The 24910-nt window shown below is 35.7% G+C and overlaps 1 protein-coding gene and 1 pseudogene across 1 annotated transcript in view; one reads left to right on the top strand and one right to left on the bottom strand.

The window, feature by feature from the left end:
- The window catches only part of LOC111174817 (leptin receptor gene-related protein pseudogene), a 68172-nt pseudogene extending 52861 nt beyond the window's left edge, over window positions 1-15311 (bottom strand).
- NAALADL2 (N-acetylated alpha-linked acidic dipeptidase like 2) overlaps window positions 1-24910 on the top strand; it is a 1488397-nt gene that overhangs the window by 1056679 nt on the left and 406808 nt on the right. Inside the window, exon 9 of the mRNA XM_022571899.2 lies at window positions 15822-15965. Within this exon, the coding sequence (XP_022427607.2) occupies window positions 15822-15965 (144 nt within the window). The remainder of the gene's footprint in view (window positions 1-15821; window positions 15966-24910) is intronic.

Below are 24910 nucleotides of genomic sequence, written 5' to 3'. Positions count from 1 at the left end.
GATCCTTTTAATGTGTTGTTGGATTCTGTTTGCTAGTATTTTGTTAAGGTTTTGTACATCTGTATACATCAGTGATATTGGTCTGTAATTTTCTTATTTTGTAGTATCTCTGTCTGGTTTTGGTATCAGGGTGATGGTGGCCTCATAGAATGAGTTTGGGAATGTTCCTTCCTCTGCAATTCTTTGGGAAGATTTTGAGAAGGATGAGTGTTAGCTTATCTCTAAATGTTTGGTAGAATTCGCCTGTGAAGCCATCTGGTCCTGGACTTTTGTTTGTTGGAAGATGTATAATCACACTTTCAATTTCAGTACTTGTGATTGGCCTGTTCATATTATCTGTTTCTTCCTGGTTCAGTCGTGGGAGGTTATACCTTTTTAAGAATTTGTCCATTTCTTCCAGGTTGTCCATTTTATTGGCATACAGTTGCTTGGAGTAATCTCTTAGGATGCTTTGTATATCTGCGGTGTCTGTTGTAACTTCTCCTTTTTCAGTTCTAATTTTATAGATTTGAGTCATCTCCCTCTTTTTCTTGATGAGTCTCACTAATGGTTGATCAATTTTGTTTATCTTCTCAAGGAACCAGCTTTTAGTTTTATTGATCTTTGGTAATGTTTTCTTTGTTTCTATTTCATTTATTTCTGCCCTGATCTTTATGATTTCTTTACTTCTGCTAACTTTGGGTTTTGTTTGTTCTTCTTTCTCTAGCTCCTTTAGGTGTAAGGTTAGATTGTTTATTTGAGATTTTTCTTTTTTCTTGGGTTAAGCTTGCATTGCTATAAACTTCCCTGTTAGGACTGCTGTTGCTGCATCCCATAGGTTTTGGATCATGTTTTCATTGTAATTGGTCTCTATGTATTTTTTTGATTTCCTCTTTGATTTCTTTAGTGATCTCTTTGTTATTTAATAGCATATTGTTTAGCCTCCATGTGTTTGTGTTTTTATGTTTTTTCCCCTGTAATTGATTTCTAATGGCATAGCATTGTGGTCGGAAAAGATGCTTGATATAATTTCAATTTTCTAAAATTTACCGAGGCTCGATTTGTGACCCAAGATGTGATCTATCCTTGAGAATATTCCATGCGCACTTGAGAAGGAAGTGTAATCTGCTGTTTTTGGATGGGATGTCCTATAAATATCAATTAAATCTATATGGTCTATTGTGTCATTTAAAGCTTGTGTTTCCTTATTAATTTTTTGTCTGGATGATCTGACCATTGGTGTAAGTGAGGTGTTAAAGTCCCCCACTATTACTGTGTTACTGTCGATTTCCTCTTTTATAGCGGTTAGTAGTTCTCTTATGTATTGAGATGCTTCTGTGTTGGGTACATATATATTTATAATTGTGTTATCTTCTTCTTGGATTGATCCCTTGATCATTATGTTGTGACCTTCATTGTCTCTTGTCTTTATTGTGTCTTCATTGTCTCTTGTAACATTCTTTATTTTAAAGTCTATTTTATCTGACATGAGTATTGCTACTCCAGCTTTCTTTTGATTTCCATTTGCATGGAATACACTTTTCCATCCCTTCACTTTCAGTGTATATGTGTCCCTAGGTCTGAAGTGGGTCTCTTGTAGAAAGCATATCTATGGGTCTTGTTTTTGTATACATTCAGCAAGGCTGTGTCTTTTGGTCGGAGCATTTAATCCATTCATGTTTAAAGTAATTACTGTTATGTATGTTCCTGTTACCATTTTCTTATTTGTTATGGGTTTGTTTTTGTAGGTTCTTTTCTTTTCTTGTGTCTCCCACTTAGAGAAGTTTCTTTAACATTTGTTGTAGAGCTAGTTTTGTGGTGCTGAATTCTCTTAGGTTTTTCTTGTCTGTAAAGGTTTTAATTTCTCCGTTGAATCTGAATAAGATCCTTGCCAGGTAGAGTAAGCTTGGTTGTAGGTTCTTCCCTCTCATCACTTTAAATATATCATATCATTCCCTTCTGGATTTAGAGTTTCTGCTGAGAAATCAGCTGTTTACCTTATGGGAGTTCCCTTGTATGTTATTTGTCATTTTTCCCTTGTTGCTTTCAGTAATTTTTCTTTGTCTTTAATTTTTGTCAGTTTTATTACTATGTGTCTCGGCATGTTTCTCCTTGGGTTTATCTTGCCTGGGACTCTCTGCCCTTCCTGGACTTGGGTTGCTATTTCCTTTCCCATGTTAGGGAAGTTTTTGACTATAATCTCTTCAAATATTTTCTTGGGTCCTTTTTCTCTCTCCTCTCCTTCTGGGACACCTATAATGCGAATGTTGTTGTGTTTAATGTTATCCCAGAGGTCTCTTAGGCTGTCTTCATTTCTTTTCATTCTATTTTCTTTATTCTATTCTGCGGCCATGAATTCCATCATTCTATCTTGCAGATCACTTATCCGTTCTTCTGCCTCAGTTATTCTGCTATTGATTCCTTCTAGTGTATTTTTCATTTCAGTTATTGTATTGTTCATCTCTGTTTGTTTGTCCTTTAATTCTTCTAAGTCTTTGTTAAACATTTCTTGCATCTTCTCGATCTTTGCCTCCATTGTTTTTCTGAGGTCCTGGATCATTTTCACTATCATTATTCTGAATTCTTTTTTCTGGAAGGTTGCCTATCTCCACTTCATTTAATTGTTTTTCTGGGGTTTTATCTTTCTCCTTCATCTGGTACAAAGTCCTCTGCTTTTTCATTTTGTCTATCTTTGTGTGAATGTGGTTTTCCTTCCACAGGCTGCAGAATTGTAGTTCTCCTTGCTTTTGTTGTCTGCCCTCTGGTGGATAAGGCTATCTAAGTGGCTTGTGCAAGCTTCCTGATGGGAGGAACTGGTCCTGGTTAGAGCTGCTCTGGTGGGCAGAGCTCAGTAAAACTTTAATCTGCTTGTCTGTTGCTCTGGTGGGCAGAGCTCAGTAAAACTTTAATCCGCTTCTCTGTTGTTGGGTGGGCCTGGGTTCTCTCCCTGTTGGTTGTTTGGCCTCCAGTGAAGTTCAACCCATCACTGGAGTCTACCCGGCTCTTTGGTGGGGCTAATGGTGTGCTCTGGGAGGGCTCAGACCAAGGATTACTTCCCAGTACTTCTGCTGCCAGTGTCCTTTTCCCTACCTTGAGCTGCAGCCACCCTCCACCTCTGCTGGAGACCCTTCCACACTAGCAGGTAGGTCTGGTTCTGTCTCCTATGGGTCATTGCTCCTTCCCCTGGGTCCTGATGCACACACTACTTTGTGTGTGCCCTCCAAGAGTGGAGTCTCTGTTTCCCAGTCCTGTTGAAGTCCTGCAATCAAATCCCGCTAGCTTTCAAAGTCTGATTGTCTAGGAATTCCTCCTCCTGTTGCTTGAGCCGCCAGGCTGGGAAGCCTTCCCAGTCTGGGAAGCCTGAAGAACCTTCACTCCAGTGGGTGGACTTCTGTGGTATGTGTTCTCCAGTTTGTGAGTCACCCACCCAGCCATTATGGGATTTGATTTTATTGTGATTGCAACCTTCCTACCATCTTGTTTCAGCTTCTCCTTTGTATTTGGATGTAGGGCATCTTTTCTGGTGAGTTCCAGTGTCTTCCTGTTGATGATTGTTTAGCAGTTAGTTGTGATTCTGGTGCTCTCGCAAGAGGGATTGAGCGCACGTCCTTCTACTCTGCCATCTGTAACCAATCTCCTCTTTCTCAATCCCACTGTTAAAGAGAATCTTTCAGATTTGTGTTCTAATATTCCAATTCATATTATTAACTAAATTATATATAACTCTAGTTTGTCATCCAGCTAAAATTAGTACGATGAGTCTCAGAGATATTAACATCTTATGTCTTACTTATATCTCTGTTATCCAGAATAGGCTCAGTGAATAACTGTACTTTTCCCTACACGTTATTATTTCCGCACTGAGATTTTCCCATCTCAATATTACATAAATTGCTAAACCTATAAGATTAGTATAGAGGTGGATTTTTAAAAGTTTGTTGTAACTATATTTAAAGAGTATATGCATTCTTGTTGATAATTAAAACTCAGATTTAGACTACTGAATCTTTATATTTTGATATGGCATTAGTGTGACATTAGTTAATCTTTTTAGAATTTCTTATGGAGAACTCTTCAGTATTAATTAATGTCAACACTGGATCAGTATAGGTTGTACAGATATAATATGGGATCTTATAAATCTAGCATCATTAATTTTTTTCATTGGAATTTGAAATAATTTTGAAATTTCAAATAGTTCAAATAAATCCTGAATGCATGCAGAAAGTAGTTGATGTCTTCTTTTGTACTGAAAATTGAATTTGACTTTAACATAAAACATTCTAAAAATAGACATCTTGCTTTCATATGATTTATTTTTTCTTTGAAGCCACCTTGCTAGTGTGTTTCTCTTTTTAGTTCATTTTATTCCAAAGGTATTATGAGAAAGTGGGCGTGGACTATCCTCTTATCTATCTGATTTGTGTATCTCCGTACACTCCACAAGTTGAGCCTGAAGCAGAAGTGTTTATTCCCCCCTTCCCCCTCCAGGGGAAACTCAAAAGAATTAAAAGAAGTTATAGCAGGACAGTATGCAGTATCAGAAGGTGCAACAGGAAATTGCATTTTTTTCAGTTCTGTTAGACAGTATATGGATAATATTTGTCACAGGAATAATGTGGCTCATTTATATTGTATCTGTTCTTCTGTGGAGCTCAAAGCACTTTATGGCCACTCTCATTAATCCTAAAGCCTTGCTATGGGCTAGGTATTTGACAGCTTTTGTCCTCATCTGATGGTCTGGGAGACTCTAGTTTTAAGGATGTCATTGTGCAGGCATTTGCAGTGTTCAGAAAACAACCAACTAATGTGAATAGGTGAGAAGGATTTCTTACTTTATTTATAAAGGCTTTATAGTAATAATTGTCCCAAGAAGCCAAATGCTACATGGAATTATTTGAAATATTCTGACTTCTCTTTACCTTGAAGACAGTTTTCCTTCTGAATCTGGGTGGTTAATAGGACTTTCATTCTTCTACAAATCCAGGATTGAAACATTAGTTCTTACTCAGTTACCTTATTGGCACGACTCCGTTTAATGGGTTGCCAAATTTTGCAGGCTCGTGTAGGCTTTTCATGTGGACCTTTACCTTTCTGTTTCCAGAGACATCTTTTTTCATGTAGGTGTTACTTCTTGTTGAGAAACCGCAATAACTTCTCACAGTTTTGGCACCAGGGCCTTCATTTCAGAGTCTATAGGAAGCGGACTGTGAGTCCGCTTCTGTTGCTTACCAGCTATTAAGCATTTCTAAGTTTCTGAGCTTTAGAGTCATTTCCGTAAAATAGAAATAACAGTAACCAGTTTGAAAAGTTGTATTGTCATATATAAAGTATGGGAATGGAATGAGATAATATATTTTAAACACTGAGCTGTGTCTGGAAAAAATGGGATCTATGTGTGTTGTTTTTATTGTGTTCCCTTTTCCAGTTCTGTCCTTTTCTGCATAGTACTCTCAGATCAATATTTCTAAAATCCAGTTTCATGCTACCAATTCTCTGTTCAGAACCCTATCCAAGAGCCCAGTACTTAATATTCCCCATACTTCTTATCTGTCATACAAGGCACAGAACAATAAGGACTCTCTCTAATTCTCACCTTAATCTACAACATACATGATGATCTCAGTTAGCCTTGGCTCCTTACCCCTCCCTTTTCACACCTTTGTTTTCCCATCATGGCCAGTTTAATCATGTTGATTCTTTTGTCTGGAGTCATCTCTCTCATTCACATTTTCTTTCTAGTTTGAAACTTGTATAAAATATCCTATCAAAGCCAGAATCATTCAAAACCTGACATAGGTAAAGAGGACAGTTCTAGTAATTGTTTTGTAGCTGAGCTCTGACATGCTGCCCACTTACCAGTCAGGGACTGATGTTAATTAAGATGGACCCAGAAGGTCCTTGATGTGTAGCTCAGCATATAATATGACATCATTGGATTGTTAGGAAGATTAAATGAAGAATCTAGAAAGAAAATTTAGGCCAAAGTGAATAGTCTTGAAGTTTGTTTAAGCACCATTATCATGGAAAAGCTTTTAAAAGGTAACTGTACTTGGTGCTGTTTGAAGTCCTACATACAACAACTAACAGAGACATTATTCCTATCCTTAAAAACACCCTAGCTTATTAACTGGACCATTAGTGCTATACTGTGTCTCTCACTGTTTCCTTACAGCCTGTGCTGTGACTTCAAAGAAGACATTATTTAGTGAGATACCTTTCAATACAGTAAAAAATATTACCTTAGTAAGAAAATAGGCAAAGCATTATCTTAGTCTTTTTTTTTTTTGGATGTGAATTTAGGTTCCACTTTGTAAAATACTTTGAGAAAATGTACATCCAAAACAATTTGATTAAATTAGATTCAAGTTATAGGACTCTTCTGTAAGAAAATTCTCATGTACATAAATTCAGAGGAAGAATTAATAATAGAATATTTCTGACTTGAGTTCCATGTACACACAATTCTTGATCAATCTGTGGCTTATTAGCTGATGGAATTTTTTTCCGTGGCACATGTTTAAAAATCTCCATCTTATTCTTCCAGGTGTATCTTCTCTGAAGACACATTACCACTACAGCAAGATAATAGAGGGAAAATTTTCAAGTCATAATTCTTTGTGTTATTAATAGTAAAAATAATTTTAATAATTTTTTTAAGAAAAATAATGTCAGGAAGAGAATTGATTGAAAACCTTTCATATTACCCATTCCAAATATGAGGAACTTTTCTGTAATTACAGTGGAATCTTACCTAAAATTTAGATGTAACCATGTAAATACAAAGAAGTTCTTTCAATATAAAGATGAGAAAGATTTTTATTAAATTCATATCAGGATTATAAAATTCCATATGTTATTCTGAAACACAGTTTGGAGAGGAAACTATTAGCTTATTTAAACAATCGCTCATGGACAAGTTTAGAATCAAAATCTTAGAAATGGTAATCCTTAGACATTATATATAGGATGAGTTTAAGGCTGTAAATGAGGTGAAAAATATCTCCGAGTCACTTCCCAATTAGAGGCAGAGTAAGGAGCAGGTTTTAGTCTCTGGAATCCAGACCATTGTCCCTTTGTTGTGTCAGTATTTGCACTTCAACAACAGAAAATACACAGGAAGCCAGGAAAAGCTGGGAAGCTCTTCATATAGCTAGCTCATTTAATCTAACATCTATATCAGAAGAACAAGGGTTACTATTTTTTTCCATTTTTACTATCAGAAAACATCTAAAAACTAAGTTAATCCAGAAATAATGCACTGGTTTTCTGCCTGTTCATCTAATCAGTCTCATAAAATAATGTGTTCTCATTATAATCTGGTAAGAAGAATTTTATTGTAAATTAATGGCTTCATACTTTCACAGCAACCTAAAAACAGACAAAACACATCTACATAGTTTATCTTCTATCTTTGCAAACTGTACTTTTTCTAAAATAAGAAACTTTGCAAATCATTCCAATGTTCACACTCTTCAAGTCTGAAATGGGAAATTTCTCGGGGGAATGCCTCTGAAGAGGATTGCTTTGCTTATATTACATGTAATGTGCAGATGGCCAATTATTCCAGTTATGAATCTAGACTACTCGCCTCGAAGTAAGGAACAGACTAAATATTTTGTCTGTCTGTTAGTTTGTTTTTCTTATGATACAGTTTATAGTTTATTTCCAAATGTTCATGTTCTTAGAATGCTTTAGGGAATGAAATAGTCTTGGAGTAGACAAATGATGAAGACAAAAGAATAGAAATATTTAGAGTTATGTGGAATAGGGAATCAGTTCTCATGTAACCACTTATTCTTCTGAAATAAAATTAAGAAAACATTTGTCAGTATCGGAATATTACTACTGCCATTGTACATCTATGTTTTTATTTAAAATGACAAATTTATAAATATAAATTTAGTGATGTAAAACCCTATGCCAAAGGAAGTCCTATTTTTTGAGTAGAAAGGATCATACTACAAAAATATCTTTAGAAAACATGTTGTTAATGATGACCACCATCTACCTGAAACATAGCAATGGACTTTGAAGTAATTATATCAATGTGTTTTAAAGCTATTAAAAAACAAATTATTTATAAAAATATATTCTCATAATTCTGTAAATAATAATTATAGGACATGCCAGATTTCAGCTAACAATATAATTAAATACTATGCTTATGTCCTGTATAATGACCAAAAGAAGCCTAGCACCTTGCTTAACTGCACATTAATCAAAACTTTTTAATATAATACAAACTCTTCTTTAATTAAATGTTTGCCAAGTTTAGAACAAATTCCAAGGCTGCATAACCACAGATATACAGATGACCAAGTGTATTTGTTTCAGGGGAGAGAATGATGGTAATTTAAACTAATTTTAGTTTCCTGTGGCCCAAATAATTTCACTTTACTGATATAAATCTTGAGTTTATATGTCTAAACCTAAAGGAAAAATATTTTTAGTGATGGGAAAGCTTTTCTAGCTTTTTCTGAGCCTGTGTCATATCTGTGATCAGTACCTTTGAATAAACTAATTGGAAAGGTAGAGCTCAAATTAAATGAACAGTTATTAATATAAATTATTATTACCAAAGACTTTTTTTATATATTACTTTTTAACAATACAGTTGACTCTACATAATTTGTATGCTCTTTTAAAGTCAGAATATACAGATACTGCTTTATAAATGAGTATGTTACTTTCTAGTCTCTTTAATGTAAAACTAAATATGACTTTTTATAATTCATCAGCTGAAGCTAATTAAATTATTTTTATTAAAAGGTAATTAAATATTTAAATATTATGATATTTACTAGGGAATGTGGTAGGGCGCTTTAGCTTGAGAGAGGACCAAGGAAATGAGGCGACGAGACCATCTGTCTTCATGTTTAGCATTTTGTGATTGTGTTATAAGTCATGAGTTTTAGGCTTATGATTAGACGAAACTGAGTTACTCACTTGAATACTGATGTGATCATTCATTCAAAAAATATTCACTGTGCCCTCCCTTTTACTATGAAATGTACTAAACCATGGCAATAGACCAGTGAATGAGCCCTCAAGATGTCTATACTATACTCTGGCCAGTGAGCAGAAAGTGAAAAGGAAATTAGAGCAGAGCCAGTTTACTAAGTGTATAAGCAAGGACTTACGTGGGGACACATATGAGGACCAAGCTTCCTAGAGTAAGCGACATCTAAGAGTTGGGTAAACTGGCATTAGCCAGCTTTTAGACCTACAATTTGTGTTAGTTTGAGAGAAGGCAAGAAATATGATGTAAACTCATGAAATAGTAATTTTCATTTTAATTATGAGAATAGCTGTCAGTAATAAAAATCCTGTATCCTTAAAAATAATTATACATGTGTGTATGTGTATACATGTATGTTTGTGTATGTATGTATATATGTATACACATAGAGAGCCTGGACAAGCTCTGAGAAGACTGCGTAGCACAAAGCATATTTAAGTGTATGTATTTCATTTTTAATAAAAATCGGAACAACACAGTGCTGAACTTGACTAGTTTGAAGGAAGATGGTGATACAACCAGCAGGTTATGAGACACTGAAATAATAAAGGATCAGCTGTATTTACAAGGATAACAAAATAACTAGCCAATTTAGTGTGCTGGTCATTTCAGGGAAATAACTAAATTTAGTGAGCTAAGATAAAAGTGAAAAAACATCCACGCCGAATATTTAATGGTCTGATTTCTGTCAAAGTGGCAGTCCTCTGGAGAAAGTCAGATCAAATATTCTGGGATAACATTGCTGATATCAGCTTGTTCATTTGATATTTGAGTCTTTTTCATAAAAGTGCAGCACAAAATGTATTCTTAAAATCTCTACTTTTTAAGCTCTTTGATTGCTTGGTTCTCTGGCAAATGGGAAGTATTTACACTTTAGGTTTGTCAGTCTCTTACTATAATGAATTAGAATAGCTGAAAATGTAGAAAAGAAATTCAAATCAGTTAGAGACTGTAATATTTATTCATGACTGAAATAAAGTGTTGTAAATGTAATTTTGATCTTTAAATCAACAAATTTATCTTTGAGAAAAGAGCAGAACCAAAAAGAAATGTTCTCAGTCCAATTTAAACTTGCTATTTAGTGACAGCATATGCAGAGACCTGTTACCCATTTTGAAGGAGACCCTCTGAAAAAACTGCTGATTTGGAGTTTATTAATATAGTCAAAGGCTCTGTCATCTTTAATTTGGGATAAGGTGAGCAAACATAGTCTATTATTCTTCATCCTCTTCATCGCACTTTTTATATCTTCTTTGCTATAAAAATTATATCAATTATGCTACAGAAAAATCTATAGTGATTTAGGCCATTGCTCATCTAATGTGCACATGAGTCACCTGGGGATCTTGTTAGGCTACAGATTCTGATTCAGAAGGGCTGGGATGGGGCCTGAGATTCGGCATTTCTAATGAGTCCTGCCCCTGCTGCTTGTCCAAGAACTACACACTGAATAGGAAGGATCTGTAGGGTCTATGGTTACATCATGTAACACTGATCTTATGTTCACACGCACACATACAGAGTCAGGTGCCGAGGGCTGAGTTACACACCTCAATTTGGAAATCGTGCTGTCCTCCCCAAAGGCGGCACATTCTCATCACTGAGCCATACAAGGCCCTTATTGTTTTATTTACCAGCACATTCTTTACCTTATCCCTCCTCTCAGTGCCTTAATTCTGAGGATCCCAGTGTCTAAGATTTCTGGTCTCTGAAGGTTTATCTTTCCTGATACTCTTTGGATAATTGGCATTGCTTTATACACTAACATTTCAGTTGATTTTAAAAGAATTCCATCTCGCCACACAAAAAATGCTGGCAGCTAACATATTTTCTTTATATGCAGATGGGCTTGAAGTGGGCATCAATGATTTGAAAAAGCATAATGAAATCCTATTACATATGTACAATAAGAAACCATTTTACTTATTTTTAATCTCATTTCTTCTCAGTTTCAGCCACTGTGGTTCAGGGTCTAGGCCTCTGAGCTAATGTATTATTTTTATTTCAGTCAATCGCATAATGAAGACCCTTCAGTGTAACCTTGGTTGTTCAGGTATAGTAGATGGGATGACAGTCTTCTCATAGTGAAATTATTTATAAGTTACTTTTCAAACAGTGAGTCAGTTTTGGGACTCTGTATATATATCCAGTTTGCTCTTTCTACTGTATGCATGTGGCATTGTACTGAGGATTGGATTATTGAATGGGGTGAATCGATTTGGATCCTTATCTAGATTACAAAGAGTTCATAAAGTGAAGAGAGAACTAGCTATCTACTAAAATAAAACTTAGTGTCAGTCTTTATAGAGCCTACACAATGTACAAGCTATGATATAAATGCTACAATCTAAAAGTTAAAATGCTAAAATATAATGTCAAATATTTTCTGGATGGTACCGTTTGCATCAAGGTACATAATCCACCTGATTTTCAGCTCATATCTAATGGGTTCTTATAGTTTATAAATGCTTTAAAATATAACTGAATAAAAATGGTACATGTATTTGGTTTTATTCAAAGTCTCTTAATCATGTAAGAAAATGAAATTCTATCAATTCTACAATAAATGAATTTTTAAAAAATAACTTTTGTCTATAACTTAGTGTTTGCGTCCTGTAAAGTCCTGCTTTTAGTATCTGCTCTTAGAAGTGAACTGTTTTTCAAATTTCCATTAAGCTGAAGTGAAAAATTAATGAACCACTTCAGATATTTCAAAATGAATGCAAGTCTACTAGTCACGCAGTACAAAATATCAAAGATTTTGGTATGGTCAATTACTGTTTAGGGTTCACTCACATTTAACTTTTAAATGCATTGTTTCAGATGCTTAATAGGGCATTCTGCAGAAAAAAAAAGAATAAAGTTATTGATTTTTTAATTAACTTTAAATATATCTCAAAGATAATTTTATTTATATACCTTTTTTTACCCAGACAAAGCTAATTTTAGAGCAAAGTTAATTAGTGAGTTGATTGGGATGCATTTTTTTTTTTTGCGGTACGCAGGCCTCTCACTGTTGTGGCCTCTCCCGCTGCGGAGCACAGGCTCTGGACACGCAGGCTCAGCGGCCATGGCTCACGGGCTCAGCCACTCCGTGGCATGTGAGATCTTCCCGGACCGGGGCACGAACCCGTGTCCCCTGCATCGGCAGGCGGACTCTCAACCACTGCGCCACCAGGGAAGCCCGGGATGAATGGGTTTTGAAGGTTTTGAGAGTAGTTAGCTGGGGAGAAAGCACTAATATTCAGCAAGCATAGAATTAATAGAATTCTAATTTTTTTTCAGTTGTACCCCTGTTCCATTTTCTAGGCATTCAGAAAATTGGTAAGACAGAGACGTTAAACTATTTTTCAAGAAATTGTTAATCCATCTTCCCTCCCTCCCTCTCTCCCTTTCCTCTCTTTTCTTTTCTTTCTTTCTTTTTCTCTTTCTTTCTTTCTTTTCTTTCTTTCTTTCTTTTCTTTCTTTCTTTCTTTTCTTTCTTTCTTTCCCTTCCTTCCTTCCTTCCTTCCTTCCTTCCTTCCTTCCTCCCTCCCTCCCTCCCTCCCTCCCTCCCTCCCTCCCTCCCTTCCTTCCTTCCTTCCTTCTCCCATTAATTATGGAGCTCCTGTTATGATCCTGGCAACATGCTGAGCATTGTGTGTCATGCAATGATGTAGAAGACTTGGTCCTTTTCTTTAAGGAGTTTAGAGGGGAAACCAAAATGTTTTTACATAGCGATAATGTTAATTAGTAACGGCAAGCACTGAAAAAAAAAAGATATATCAAATAGAGCTGAAGGTGTCAGAGAAAGTTTCTTGTGGAAAATGTATAGTTCAGACGTGAGATACATGAGAAGAGCAAGTAAAGTGGAAGGAATGGGTTACGTAAAAACATGGAGGTTTAAATCACAGAATATGTAGGGGGATAGCTTAAGTTTTAGCATAAGATATATGGAGAGGAATGGTAGGAAATAATGTTGGAAATATAAGGTCTGAGATGATAAAGGGCCTTGAATGGCAAGTTCGGTATCTGAACTCAAGAGTGGTGAAATCATGCAGCATTTTAAGACGTTTCATTTTGTGTTGGCAGCATGTTAGCACCTAACATCCATGAAAACTGCAAAATAACAGACTGTACATTTCTCATAAATACTATCTCATTGTCCTGTGTACACTATAAATTTCAAAGGTAATGGCTGAGGGAGAAAATACATGCTGGGAGAACCATAGTGAGATGGCTATATCAGGACCTCCCAGCTGGCACGCTGAGTGAGGTATAATGTCTGTGCCTTGAGATATTAATCACCATGGCCCCAGGTGCAGCCTGGAGAAACAGCAACTCAGGACAGCAGCTTCCTTGTGATCTGAAAGTCCCTTTCAGTTGACCTCAGCTGGCTGCATGGCTGCTAGCATCTTCTGTGTGAACCATGCAGGACCTGATTCACGGGTGTGCAATCTGCCCTCAAAAGTGCCCACACCTGATTCATTTCCCTGCTATTGCCGTATTGAAATCCTTCCCACTGTTTGAACAAGAGGCCCCACATTGTCATTTTGCTCTGGGCCTTGCAAATTATATAGTCAGTCTTGGTACTATGACACGAAAATGGTTATGAACTACACTACGGTCAAATGAACTATGCTATGGTCAAAATGCACAGTTGTATATCCATATAAAAAGGGCTACTAAATTATGAGACCAGCTCTGTGTTTATACAACAAAAACGATCCTAAGCTTAAATCTCATTACTTTTTCTTCAAAGCCATGACTTCTGTGACTGCCATAGGCCCAAGATAAATACCACATTTTAGCCTTGTGGTTTTCCTGATGATAAATTAAGGAAATGCTTCCGTAACATATTTTCTCATTTATAATCTTTCTCCTGGAGCCTGTATACCAGTATTGTAGAGGTCTGCACCCCCATGCAGTTCTACCAAATTAAATTCTGAGAAAACCTGTGGCAATTATTTTCCCTAATAAAGGTCTGAAAAATATAGCTCTGTATTCTCAAGCATTATTGGCTGCCTGATAGTCATTCCATTGTGTATTTCTTTTTCTGAGTCAATATAAATATATAAACCGAATAAGCATATATTTTTTAGTTCTTTCCTTATGCAGGATTTATTCTCTCCAATCTCTTTACTCAGAGTACTTGTGTAATTTTTCTCTTGTGTTACCATAGTTGTTTCTCTCCTTATTTTCGTTTAATTTTTATTTTTTCAAAGTTATAGATGAATATAAATAGACATTTCTATAAAGCTTCATTTATAAAAGTGTGTTACCTTTTCTCTCCTATCCTTCCCTGTGTTTCTCTCCCCTTTGTCTGTCCCAAAGGCAAGCACTTAATTGCTTTCAACATTTTTAGTTGTTACCTACTTTTCATATTTACGTCTGTGCCTCCCAATAGTATGTTTAAGAGCTGAATACATTCTTCAGTTGTATTCATTATATTGACTTACCACTATGAAAGATAAAGATTTAATTTTCCTTCATAAGTTTCCATGTACCTTCATCCCTGATGTTTGCCCTTTTCTCTTTTTTCCTAAAGAATAATATCCATTTTTGTATTAAAAAGTCATTATTTATATTACTCTGTGTGAATATTTTTCACAATGTATGATGATTCCATTTTTCTCGAGAAAATTTTTGCTCCCTTTGAAACTAATAGTTTTCTCATTTTATAGATTTCTTTCTTCTGTATATCTCGAACCTCTTCAAATGCCAATTCTCTGATCTTACTGTGAATATGTTCTCAGAACATTAAGACGCATCTGGTATTCCCATGATTTTTGTTTTCCTGGAGACCCCCTTCCTGACGTCCTCTTCTTATCCTCACTAGGTCTGCTGCTCTTGTGCCTTTCTAGGTTTGGCCTTGGCTGAGAGCTCCTACTTAAGAATGGCAGCGTAAGTTCATTTGAAGTTCTGTATGTGGTGAGATGTATTGACTGATAAGTGTCAATGTAGGATGTCTTGAGGGAGTTATTTTATTGGTAGACTTCCAGATTTTCAGTATTTTTCTATATTCTCTATTGCCCTGGTCCTATTTACCACAAGTGAATTATCTAGTGCCCAACCTAGACGGAAGGATTCTGGGCACCACAAGAGTAAGGCATCTGAAGGGTCTCAGCAATCATAATACCGTCCCATTTAAAGTATGAGTCACCCTTCCCTGTGTCTGGTGTCTCCCTGTTCAGTGTCCCACTTTCAGTCTCTGCTGGAGGGAGGGAGGACCGGGCACTGTTCATGTTGACTGGGTGACTGAGGGGTTCGGGAGGAGAGACCCCCTCACAATCCGAATTTCATCAAACTCTCCTGTTTCCAGCCCCTCCATTACCCCTATTTTAATAGGTAGCTGGTGTTATCAGTTCTCAAGAGTTTCTGGGTTCTGTGGTACAAACTGCATTGCTTTTCAGCTTCCTCCCTCTGCTGGCTTAGGTTTTGGTCTCCTTGGTCTGTCATATCAGTTGACACTTATTCATCTGCTTTCATGCTTCTATCGATAGAATCTTATTGCTAATGTGTCTCCTATTCTCTTGGCCCCTGTGGGTTGATGCTTTTTATCTCTTTGTTGTCATTTCAGTGGAGAATGGAAGTAAATGCCTGTGTACGATCTGCCATAATTGACTAGGATACTTAATAGTATTTGGACTGAATTTTTATTATGAAGTATCACAAATCATTTTTAATAAGTAGACAGAGTATAACCAAGGAATAAACAAACAAACGAGCTGAAATAAACTTACCATTCATCATTTAAAGACGTATTACAGAAAAACCTGCTCTTCAAGTGTTTTTAACTTCTGTTTACTAAGGATTCTCTTTCTTTCTCTTTTGAATACAGATGGAAGCTTTAGACAAAACCGATCAAACCTCACCTCTCTACTAGTGCAGCCCATCTCAGCATCTCTCGTTGCAAAACTCATCTCTTCACCGAAAGATAGAATCACACACAGTGCCTGTAGCCCTCTAGAACTTCCAAATAATGGTAAAGTACTTAATGTCTTTCTGTGTGTCTTCTAGTTTTTATAATGCCCATGATCATTATTAATCTCTTTTGATTGACATTTTTTGGATTATTCTTTTTTTAAAAAAAAAACAAATATTTATTTTCGTTGATGTGAGCATTTATTTCTCTTCTCTGGCTCTTAAAAGGACATTTTTGAAAGTAATTTTGATAAAGACTGAGAGTTGACCAAGCTGAGAGATTAAAAAAAGAAGAAAAGCATTTTGAACTGTAACAAAGAAAAGCAGCTTTACAAATAAAGCATTTTGTACATTCATGAAAATCTGCTTAACACAGCTTCTCAGTTTAAGCTTCAGCAGTCTTGTTGCCTGCCAAGATTCAGTGGATAGCAGTCAGCTATCTGGTGTATGAAGTCTTTTAGTTGAAAGCATTAAAGCCTAATTCCTGCTGTTGACTAAAAAATCCCTCTGTCTTTACGCATCATTGCCCGAGAGATGCTTCTTGTACTGCAGTGCAGTTTGTCAGGCCTTGTTGGACCACATAGGATAAAACTCAGTTCATTCAGCTACTGTGGTAGTGTGAAAATCAGGGGCTGTGTCTTATTTCTACCTCCAGCCTCAGCATTAGACCTCTAAAGAAGAGACTCTCTTTACATATTGTTAAATTTGTATCAAGTCACTCTGAAAGTCAACTTGAGGGCTCTGTTTTTGTGTCCAGACCCAAAGGCTCAACTACCATGTTTTATCTCATCTGTTTTCTCCTGACAACAAAAGCATAAAAAATATGTTTTGAAAAAGCCTAAAAAAAAAAAACCCATCTGAGTACATTCAGAATTGCCCTTTGTTAGAGACATAGGCTTTTCAAAGTTCTGTATCTTGAGAGCCTCAACTGATTTTTGATTGAACATAGTGGGAACTATAGAAAACAGGGTTAAGCCTATGTCCTCAAAGCAGGAAAGAAGAAGCTCTTGAGGAGATTTTTGTTTTGCTTAGTTTTTTCTGTCTTCTATTTCTGAACCCCACAATTTTATAATGAGCTCTATTTGTTAAAATATGTAAATAACATTATAATAATAGTTTACTTGTAAGAAAAGCACTGAACATTGAAAAGACCAGATTTAAGTCCAGATTTAATTAACTGATTGATTTATTCAATAAACATTTACAGCCCCTAATATGTTCAGCCACTGTCCTGCCCTCAGTGAGCTGACAGTCCATGTCAGCTCCATGACTGCTCATATGTCACCTCCCTGCGGGAAGCTTTCTGTGTCTGTGTCTACGGAAGGATATCTCACCTTCTAGTATCTTACGTTGTTCTGAGAATCAAATTAGGACGTTTAAGTGAGTACTTTTCTATACTGTAAAATGTTATGTTAGCAAGTATCTTCCTTATCAAATAACTAGATCAGTTTCCCCCAAATATGTTAAATGTCTGCATAATAAGAGCACAACGAAGCAAAATGGCATTCTCCAGCTATACCTCTCTCTGCACTAAGTTAGCAACATGTATGAAGTTTAGAGGAAAAATTGAGATATATTCTGAAACCTGTTTGTAACTCCATTGTTAAAGAAGGAACAACCTAGGCCTGCTTTCTAAGCAGTTACGCCATATCAAGTTTTCCTCATGGGTGTGGTGATTATTATTGGTTTTAGAAATTTTCAGACAGAGATATATTTCAATCAAGTTATTTCACATTGTAATGGATCCTTCTTTCATCATTTTTTTACTATGGAATATTACCTTTTGATTTCCCAAATACCTATTGAGCAGTCTCAGTGAGTTATTACATTTAAACTGATCTTAAATGTAGGATAAATGACTCTTAACCCCAATGTTTTAGACAACAGTACTCATGATACATCCAAAATAATTAACTTTTAAGTTTTCTGAGAAACACATAAATATGTTAGTTCCTCACTATGATCTGTATCGGGGTGGAACATGAAAAGGATACAGAATGATGTGCTATGTTTTTGAGCAATAAGAGCAACACTTGTAGTTTATGGATTTAAAAAAGTAATGTAAAGCTTATTATAATTACATCTGACTTGAATTTTATTAGTCTTGAGTTTTAATGTAGGAAAATCTTCACTCAAAAGTTTGGACAGGAGTGCATTAAAAATACGTGTGCAAATCAACTAATTATTTATCTTGCTCATTTAACCCTTTATATACACTTAAACAGAATTCTCTACAGTCCAGACAGCAATGTGGTAGAGTTTGCCTGCCATGCTTTCTTTTTCAGCATCCATTTGCCCCTTCCCCTTTTTGAACTGTTGCCAACATTTCCTAGCAATATAGTATGAGTAGGTTTGACCATATCTTAAGTTGTAGAAGTAGATCCTGATTGGCTTGAGTCTATCAGCATATCACATCAACGATGGGATGATGGTTGGTTCAAGGATGATGTAAGTTTGGCCAAACAGAGACATGACTCAACTTCTGGACTTTGAATAATGGCTAACTTTAACAGTAGAGCTGAACAAGAAAGCATATAGCCCTGGGATCTTTCAATAGCCTTTCTGGGACCTTGAGAGTATAATACCTGAAAATGGAACCAACACAAGGAAGGGGTAGGTGAATAATGTGGAGAGAGAGAGTGTGAGAGAGAGACTGACTCTTGTCCACATCATTTGATGCCTAAATAAAGCCTTGTCTAAAAGCCAAATCTACTGAATTAGCCATATATATGAGGCAGTACATTTCCTTTCTTTTTATTGTCAACTTATGTTCGATTTTCAGTTACTTGCAAACAAAAGCTACAAAATTGATACTGTAAAACCACACTAAACAAAATAATTAAATAGCTATATGCATGAAATAGACTCAGCTAAGTGAAGTGAAGAGGATGGTATTTGTAGGGCAAGTCCTGGAAGAACTAAGAAAATTGTATGAGGAATAGAAAAGGAAGCAGGAGAAAAGTTTCTTCCCCCAATATATAGAGATTTGTTGCATTGATTAGATAATTGGATATTGACACCATTTAATTTTCCATGACTTTTGTAGGTCTTACCCATTGATTATATATTGTCAATCTTTGTCCTTGAGAATCAATCAATACATGGAAATGTGAATTTTCAGATATCAATCTGAGCTTATTGTTAAAAACCATGACTATAGTGAAAAAAATGAGATGAGAAAGTATAAAACCTGTTCATGTAATTTAGGGTGAAAAATATTAATGAATTGTGCTTAAAGAAATATTTTAATATGCTTGAATTGCTTTTGATAAATAGAAAAAAGTGACTTACTATGATGCATAAAATTTAGTGTCATTAGTGATAAGTTTTCACATAAGTAAATTTGGATCGTATATCTTCAAATGGTTATATATATACATAGCTATATAACACTACTATTTCCCTATTCACAATTATATATGTTCTTTGTTCAAAATTATTTTCATCAGAGTAATATAATGTTCTCTGATAATTTTTATAATTTTCACATATTTCAAATGAATTTTGAAGATCTATATTTCTAATTTGTTAACAGCCACTTGAAAGTATGCATTATTTTCATTTTTTGAACAGAAATGTAAAAAGAAGTATTGAACATATTATCTACAAAGTGTGGTTATTCTAAAAATTTTTTGGCAAGTAATACATATTAGCTTTTAAGGAAATATCCACTAACAAGAAATGTTAGTACAGGTTAAGTCCAGCATTGCTTTTTGTTACACATGAGACTAACCATCCTGTTCAGAGTAGACTCAGTGTTGCTGTATGTGAAAAGATCCAGGAGTACATTGTGCTATTCTGTTAAAAGAATGTCTTGAGATATACGTGTGTGTGTGTGTGTGTGTGTGTGTCTTAAGTAGATGATGGAGTGGTATGGATGTGATATGCTGTGGCTTGGCTTTTAGAGGCTTTGTAAAAGAGAATTCCCCAGTAGATTTTTTAAAAAGTCAGAGAATTGAAGACTTGTTTTAGAGTAGGGTGAGTTTTAATAACTTCTAGCCATCAACATGGAGGGAAATATCCAGAAGAACACAAGGACAAATGTAATGTACTCAGATAACTTCTATATAGCATTCATGTAGATATGATGGCCACTCTTTAAAAAAAAAAAATCAGTGAGCTAGACTACTGTAGGAAAGACTGATAGGTCTTGTGACAGATGCAAGCTATTTGTTAGGAATCACTAAATGGCACTGATGACACCCCAATTTTATAGCTCTTCAAGCAGCCAGTTGCACAGTGAACCTAGGAGTCTGAGCAGGAAGCCGATAACAGGGTACTCTGTAGAACTAAAGATCAGCCTTCATGAGCTGCCAGTCTGCAGTCCTCAGACAAAAGGGAAAAAAAGCTTTAGAAATCACTTTGAAGGTCTGTTCATCAAGGGTCTTAAACAGAGTGAACGCAGGTGGGAAACCTATTATCCAAAGTCCACAGAAAGTACAGTCAATTCTCTGTTTCCTGGGGAGTACAGGTTGGATTTACGGAGGGTGACACAGATGTCATTCACCAGAACTTCTCAGGTTTCCAGTTTTCTGTCTTGACGGTTTTGATTTTAGGAAATGATTCAGCTTAGATCCAGTCTAGAGTTTTGTTTGTTTGTTTGCTGGAAGACCTAGAGACAATCTGAAATACACACTCTGAAGCAAAATTACTTTAACAAGTATTTTCCAATTTTTAATGTTTCTCAGCAATTTTTTACAGTTTCCTACATTCTTATCACATCGTTTCTTAAGTATCTGTACTCTTTCCAAATTATAGAAGCTCCAACTAAATTTTGTAGTTTATGTATAAATCTATCAGAGCAATACCTTATCTTTATATTTTGAGGATCATTTTTTCATAATGGGTGACCATTGTCATTTACTATCCTAGAAACTGCCAGAGATTCCTGAATGCCTTTCTGGTTCTACATCTTGCTATTCCCTTCATGTAGCCACAATTTCTTCCTATTATTCTATTTAGTATTATCCAAATATGTCTTGCAAGTTGTAAAACCCCAGTATACTCTAAAGCTCTGTGCAAGTGCCATCTCCTCCATAAAGAGCCCTTTGGAGTTCTACTCCAGTTGGAAGTACCCTGACTCTCTGCTATGCTTTAGGAAGTTATATGCTATTTGGTATTGGGATATCATACTCTTCTGAGGAAGAGATAAACAACTTGGATTTTCATTAGAATGTATTGTTTCCGCTTTATTTCTGTATGATTTCAATTCTTCCAGGTTTTCTTTATAGCCCAGGATTTGATTAGTGTCCCATGAGAATTTGAAAAGAATGTGTACTGTGTAGTTGTCAGGTATAGAGTTTTATATGTATCCATTTAGACCAAGTACCTTAGTCAGGTCATTCAAATATTCTGTATCTTATTTTTACTGCTAAAATCTCCTACTATAAGTATCTGTTTATTTTATCTTGTAGTTCTATCAGTTTTTGATTTATATATTTTGAGATCATTTCTTAGATGTTTATAAATTCAAATATATCAAATCTTCCTGGTTTAGTTGAAACACTTATCAGATGAAGTGATCTTTATAATGCATGTCTTAAATTTGATTTCACCTGATTCTAATTTAACTACATTAGCTTTTTCTTTTTCTTTTTTTTGGTTAGTGTCTTTATGCTATATCTTTTTTTTTTTACTTTCAACCCTTTCTGTATCTTTATATTTTAACATGTCCTCTTGATAACAAATAATTTTCATTTTACCTACAATCTGATCATCTTTTAATTGGAGCATCTAATCCATTTAATATGATTACTAATGTATTTATGCTTATATTTTTCACCCTGATTTGGGTTTCTTCTTTGTGCCGTATGTTTTCCTCTTACTTTATATCTCTTTTTTTCTGTTTTAGATTTTTTTGTCATTAGGTGTTTCCTCTATTGCTTTAGAAGTTATAAATACTTTTTGTATTCTTTTAGAGTTACCCTAGAATTATAGCTTCTTAGATATCCCCTCTCCTGCTCTGCCCCATGGTAGGTCCCTTGGAAGGGAGTGGGGAGAGCTGTCCTTTAGGATTCCTACTTTATGGAGGAAAAGTCTCTTTTCATGGAACTGCTTTCTTCTGTCCAACTTGGACAGGCTCAGGGCTTTTTCATTTGACCTTTGTATCTCATGAGGCTATCAAGATTAAAAAGTTCTCCAGGTTTTGTAAATTCCCTCAGGTTGAAAAGAAGTTTTATTACTTTACTTATCTGGCTTCCCATCACAACCTATATTTTGAACTAGTAATTCCTTACCTTCTTGCTAGATCTTAGATGCCATTAACAGATTTGTTACGCATTTTATTCAGCATTTTTAATTATGTTCAGTGGGAGGGTTGGTCTGAATATCCTAGCCCACCATATTCCTAGAAAAGGCACCCTTCTCCTCCTCTCCATTCATTTATTTCCTGGCAACACATATGGATGACTCAGTGAATATACCCAGATTGGTCAACATATAAATCAGGTTGCCGTCAGGAAATCAATGATATGCTAAAACTGTGCAATCCAAGGAAATTTAATCAGGGAGATTGTGGAAAAGTGTGGATATGAAAAGGGAAATAGAAAAGGGTGGCTAGTAATTGTTACTCCCCCTAAACTTGAAGGAGTAAGAAGAGAGGGTAGTTACAGGAAATGGCAAGTCCTTGAGAGGCAAGAGAGGGTAGTCTGTTGGAGCTATGGCTTTCAAATAAGGAATGCAGTCACTGCCAGCAAGTGACCAGACAGAAAGGGTGATGGAAAATTAAAAATCTTTCTCTTATCCAATTTGCTGATCACTTGTTGATGCCTTCCATTTGCTAAAATCAACTTGAAGCCAAGTGTAAAGGAGCCATGTATATGTACGCCACAGAGGTGAGACTCCTGGGGCAGAGAGCTGGTTAAAGGGTGAAGATAGATCTGGATGGACAAATGGAAAATATGCAGCACAGATAGTGTTACAGATGGTTAGTCTGCTGACTAATTGGATGATTTGTGATACATAGACTGGGTAGAAAGATGTATAAAAATGTGTTAATTTTCACTCTTTTTTTCTTTTTTTTTTATACAGCAGGTTTTTATTAGTTATCCATTTTAAACATATTAGTGTATACATATCAATCCCAATCTCCTAATTCATCACACCACCACCCCCCACCCCCGCCGCTTCCCCCTTTCGTGTCCATACGTTTGTTCTCTACATCTGAATCTCAATTTCTGCCCTGCAAACCAGTTCATCTATACCATTTTTCTAGGTTCCACTTATATGCGTTAATGTACGATATTTGTTTTTCTCTTTCTGACTTACTTCACTGTGTATGACAGTCTCTAGATCCATCCACGTCTCAACAAATGACCCAACTTCATTCCTTTTTATGGCTGAGTAATATTCCATTGTATATATGTACCACCTCTTCTTTATCCATTCATCTGTCGATGGGCATTTAGGTTGCTTCCATGACCTGGCTATTGTAAATAGTGCTGCAATGAACACTCGGGTGCATGTGTCTTTTTGAATTATGGTTTTCTCTAGGTATATGCCCAGTAGTGGGATCACTGGGTCATGTGGTAATTCTATTTTTAGTCCTTTAAGGAACCTCCATACTGTCCTCCATAGTGGCTGTATCAATTTCCATTCCCACCAACAGTGCAAGAGGGTTCCCTTTTCTCCACACCCTCTCCAGCATTTGTTGTTTGTAGATTTTCTGATGATGCCCATTCTAACTGGTGTGAAGTGATACCTCATTGTAGTTTTGATTTGCATTTCTCTAATAATTAGTGATGTTGAGCAGCTTTTCATTTGCTTCTTGGCCATCTGTATTTCTTCTTTGGAGAAATGTCTATTTAGGGCTTCTGCCCATTTTTGGATTGGGTTGTTTGTTTTTTTTATATTGAGCTGCATGAGCTGTTTATATATTTTGGAGATTAATCCTTTGTCCGTTGTTTCATTTGCAAATATTTTCTCCCATGTCTTTTTGTCTTGTTTATGGTTTCCTTTGCTTTGCAAAAGCTTTTAAGTTTCATTAGGTCCCATTTGTTTATTTTTGTTTTTATTTCCATTGCTCTAGGAGGTGGATCAAAAAAGATCTTGCTGTGATTTATCTCAAAGAGTGTTCTGCCTATGTTTTCCTCTGAGAGTTTTATAGTGTCTGGTTTTATATTTAGGTCTCTAATCCATTTTGAGTTTATTTTTGTGTCTGGTGCTAGGGAGTGTTCTAATTTCATTCTTTTACATATACCTGTCAAGTTTTACCAGCACCACTTATTGAAGAGGCTGTCTTTTCTCCATGGTATATCCTTGTCTCCTTTGTCATAGGTTAGGTGACCATAGGTGTGTGGGTTTATCTCTGGGCTTTCTATCCTGTTCCATTGATCTATATTTCTGTTTTTGTGCCAGTACCATATTGTCTTCATTACTGTAGCTTTGTAGTATAGTCTGAAGTCAGGAAGTCTGATTCCTCCAGTTCCATTCTTTTCCCTCAAGACTGCTTTGGCTATTCAGGATCTTTTGTGTCTCCATACAAATTTTAAGATTTTTTGTTCTAGTTCTGTAAGAAATGCCGTTAGTAATTTGATAGGGATTGCACTGAATCTGTAGATTGCTTTGGGTAGTATCGCCATTTTCACAGTGTTGTTTCTTCCAATACAAGAACATGGTATATCTCTCCATCTGTTGGTATCATCTTTAATTTCTTTCATCAGTGTTTTATAGTTTTCTGCATACAGTTCTTTTGTCTCCCTAGGTAGGTTTATTGCTAGGTATTTTATTCTTTTTGTTACAATGGTAAATGGGAGTGTATCCTTAATTTCTCTTTCCTATTTTCATCATTAGTGCATAGGAATGCAAAAGATTTCTGTGCATTAATTTTGTGTCCTGCAACTTTACCAAATTCATTGATTAGCTCTAGTAGTTTTCTGGTGGCATCTTTAGGATTCTCTATGTATAGTATCATGTCATCTGCAAACAGTTACAATTTTACTTCTTCTTTTCCAATTTGTATTCCTTTTATTTTTTTTCTTCTCTGATTGCCGTGGCTAGGACTTCCCA

Source organism: Delphinapterus leucas, chromosome 4, assembly GCF_059928025.1.
Source record: "Delphinapterus leucas isolate spDelLeu-1000000601 "Yukka" chromosome 4, BTC_Dleu_Yukka2, whole genome shotgun sequence".
In the NCBI taxonomy this organism is placed as follows: Eukaryota; Metazoa; Chordata; class Mammalia; order Artiodactyla; family Monodontidae; genus Delphinapterus; species Delphinapterus leucas.
Note: the sequence above shows the minus strand (reverse complement) of the source record. Positions and strands in the feature narration are given on the sequence as shown.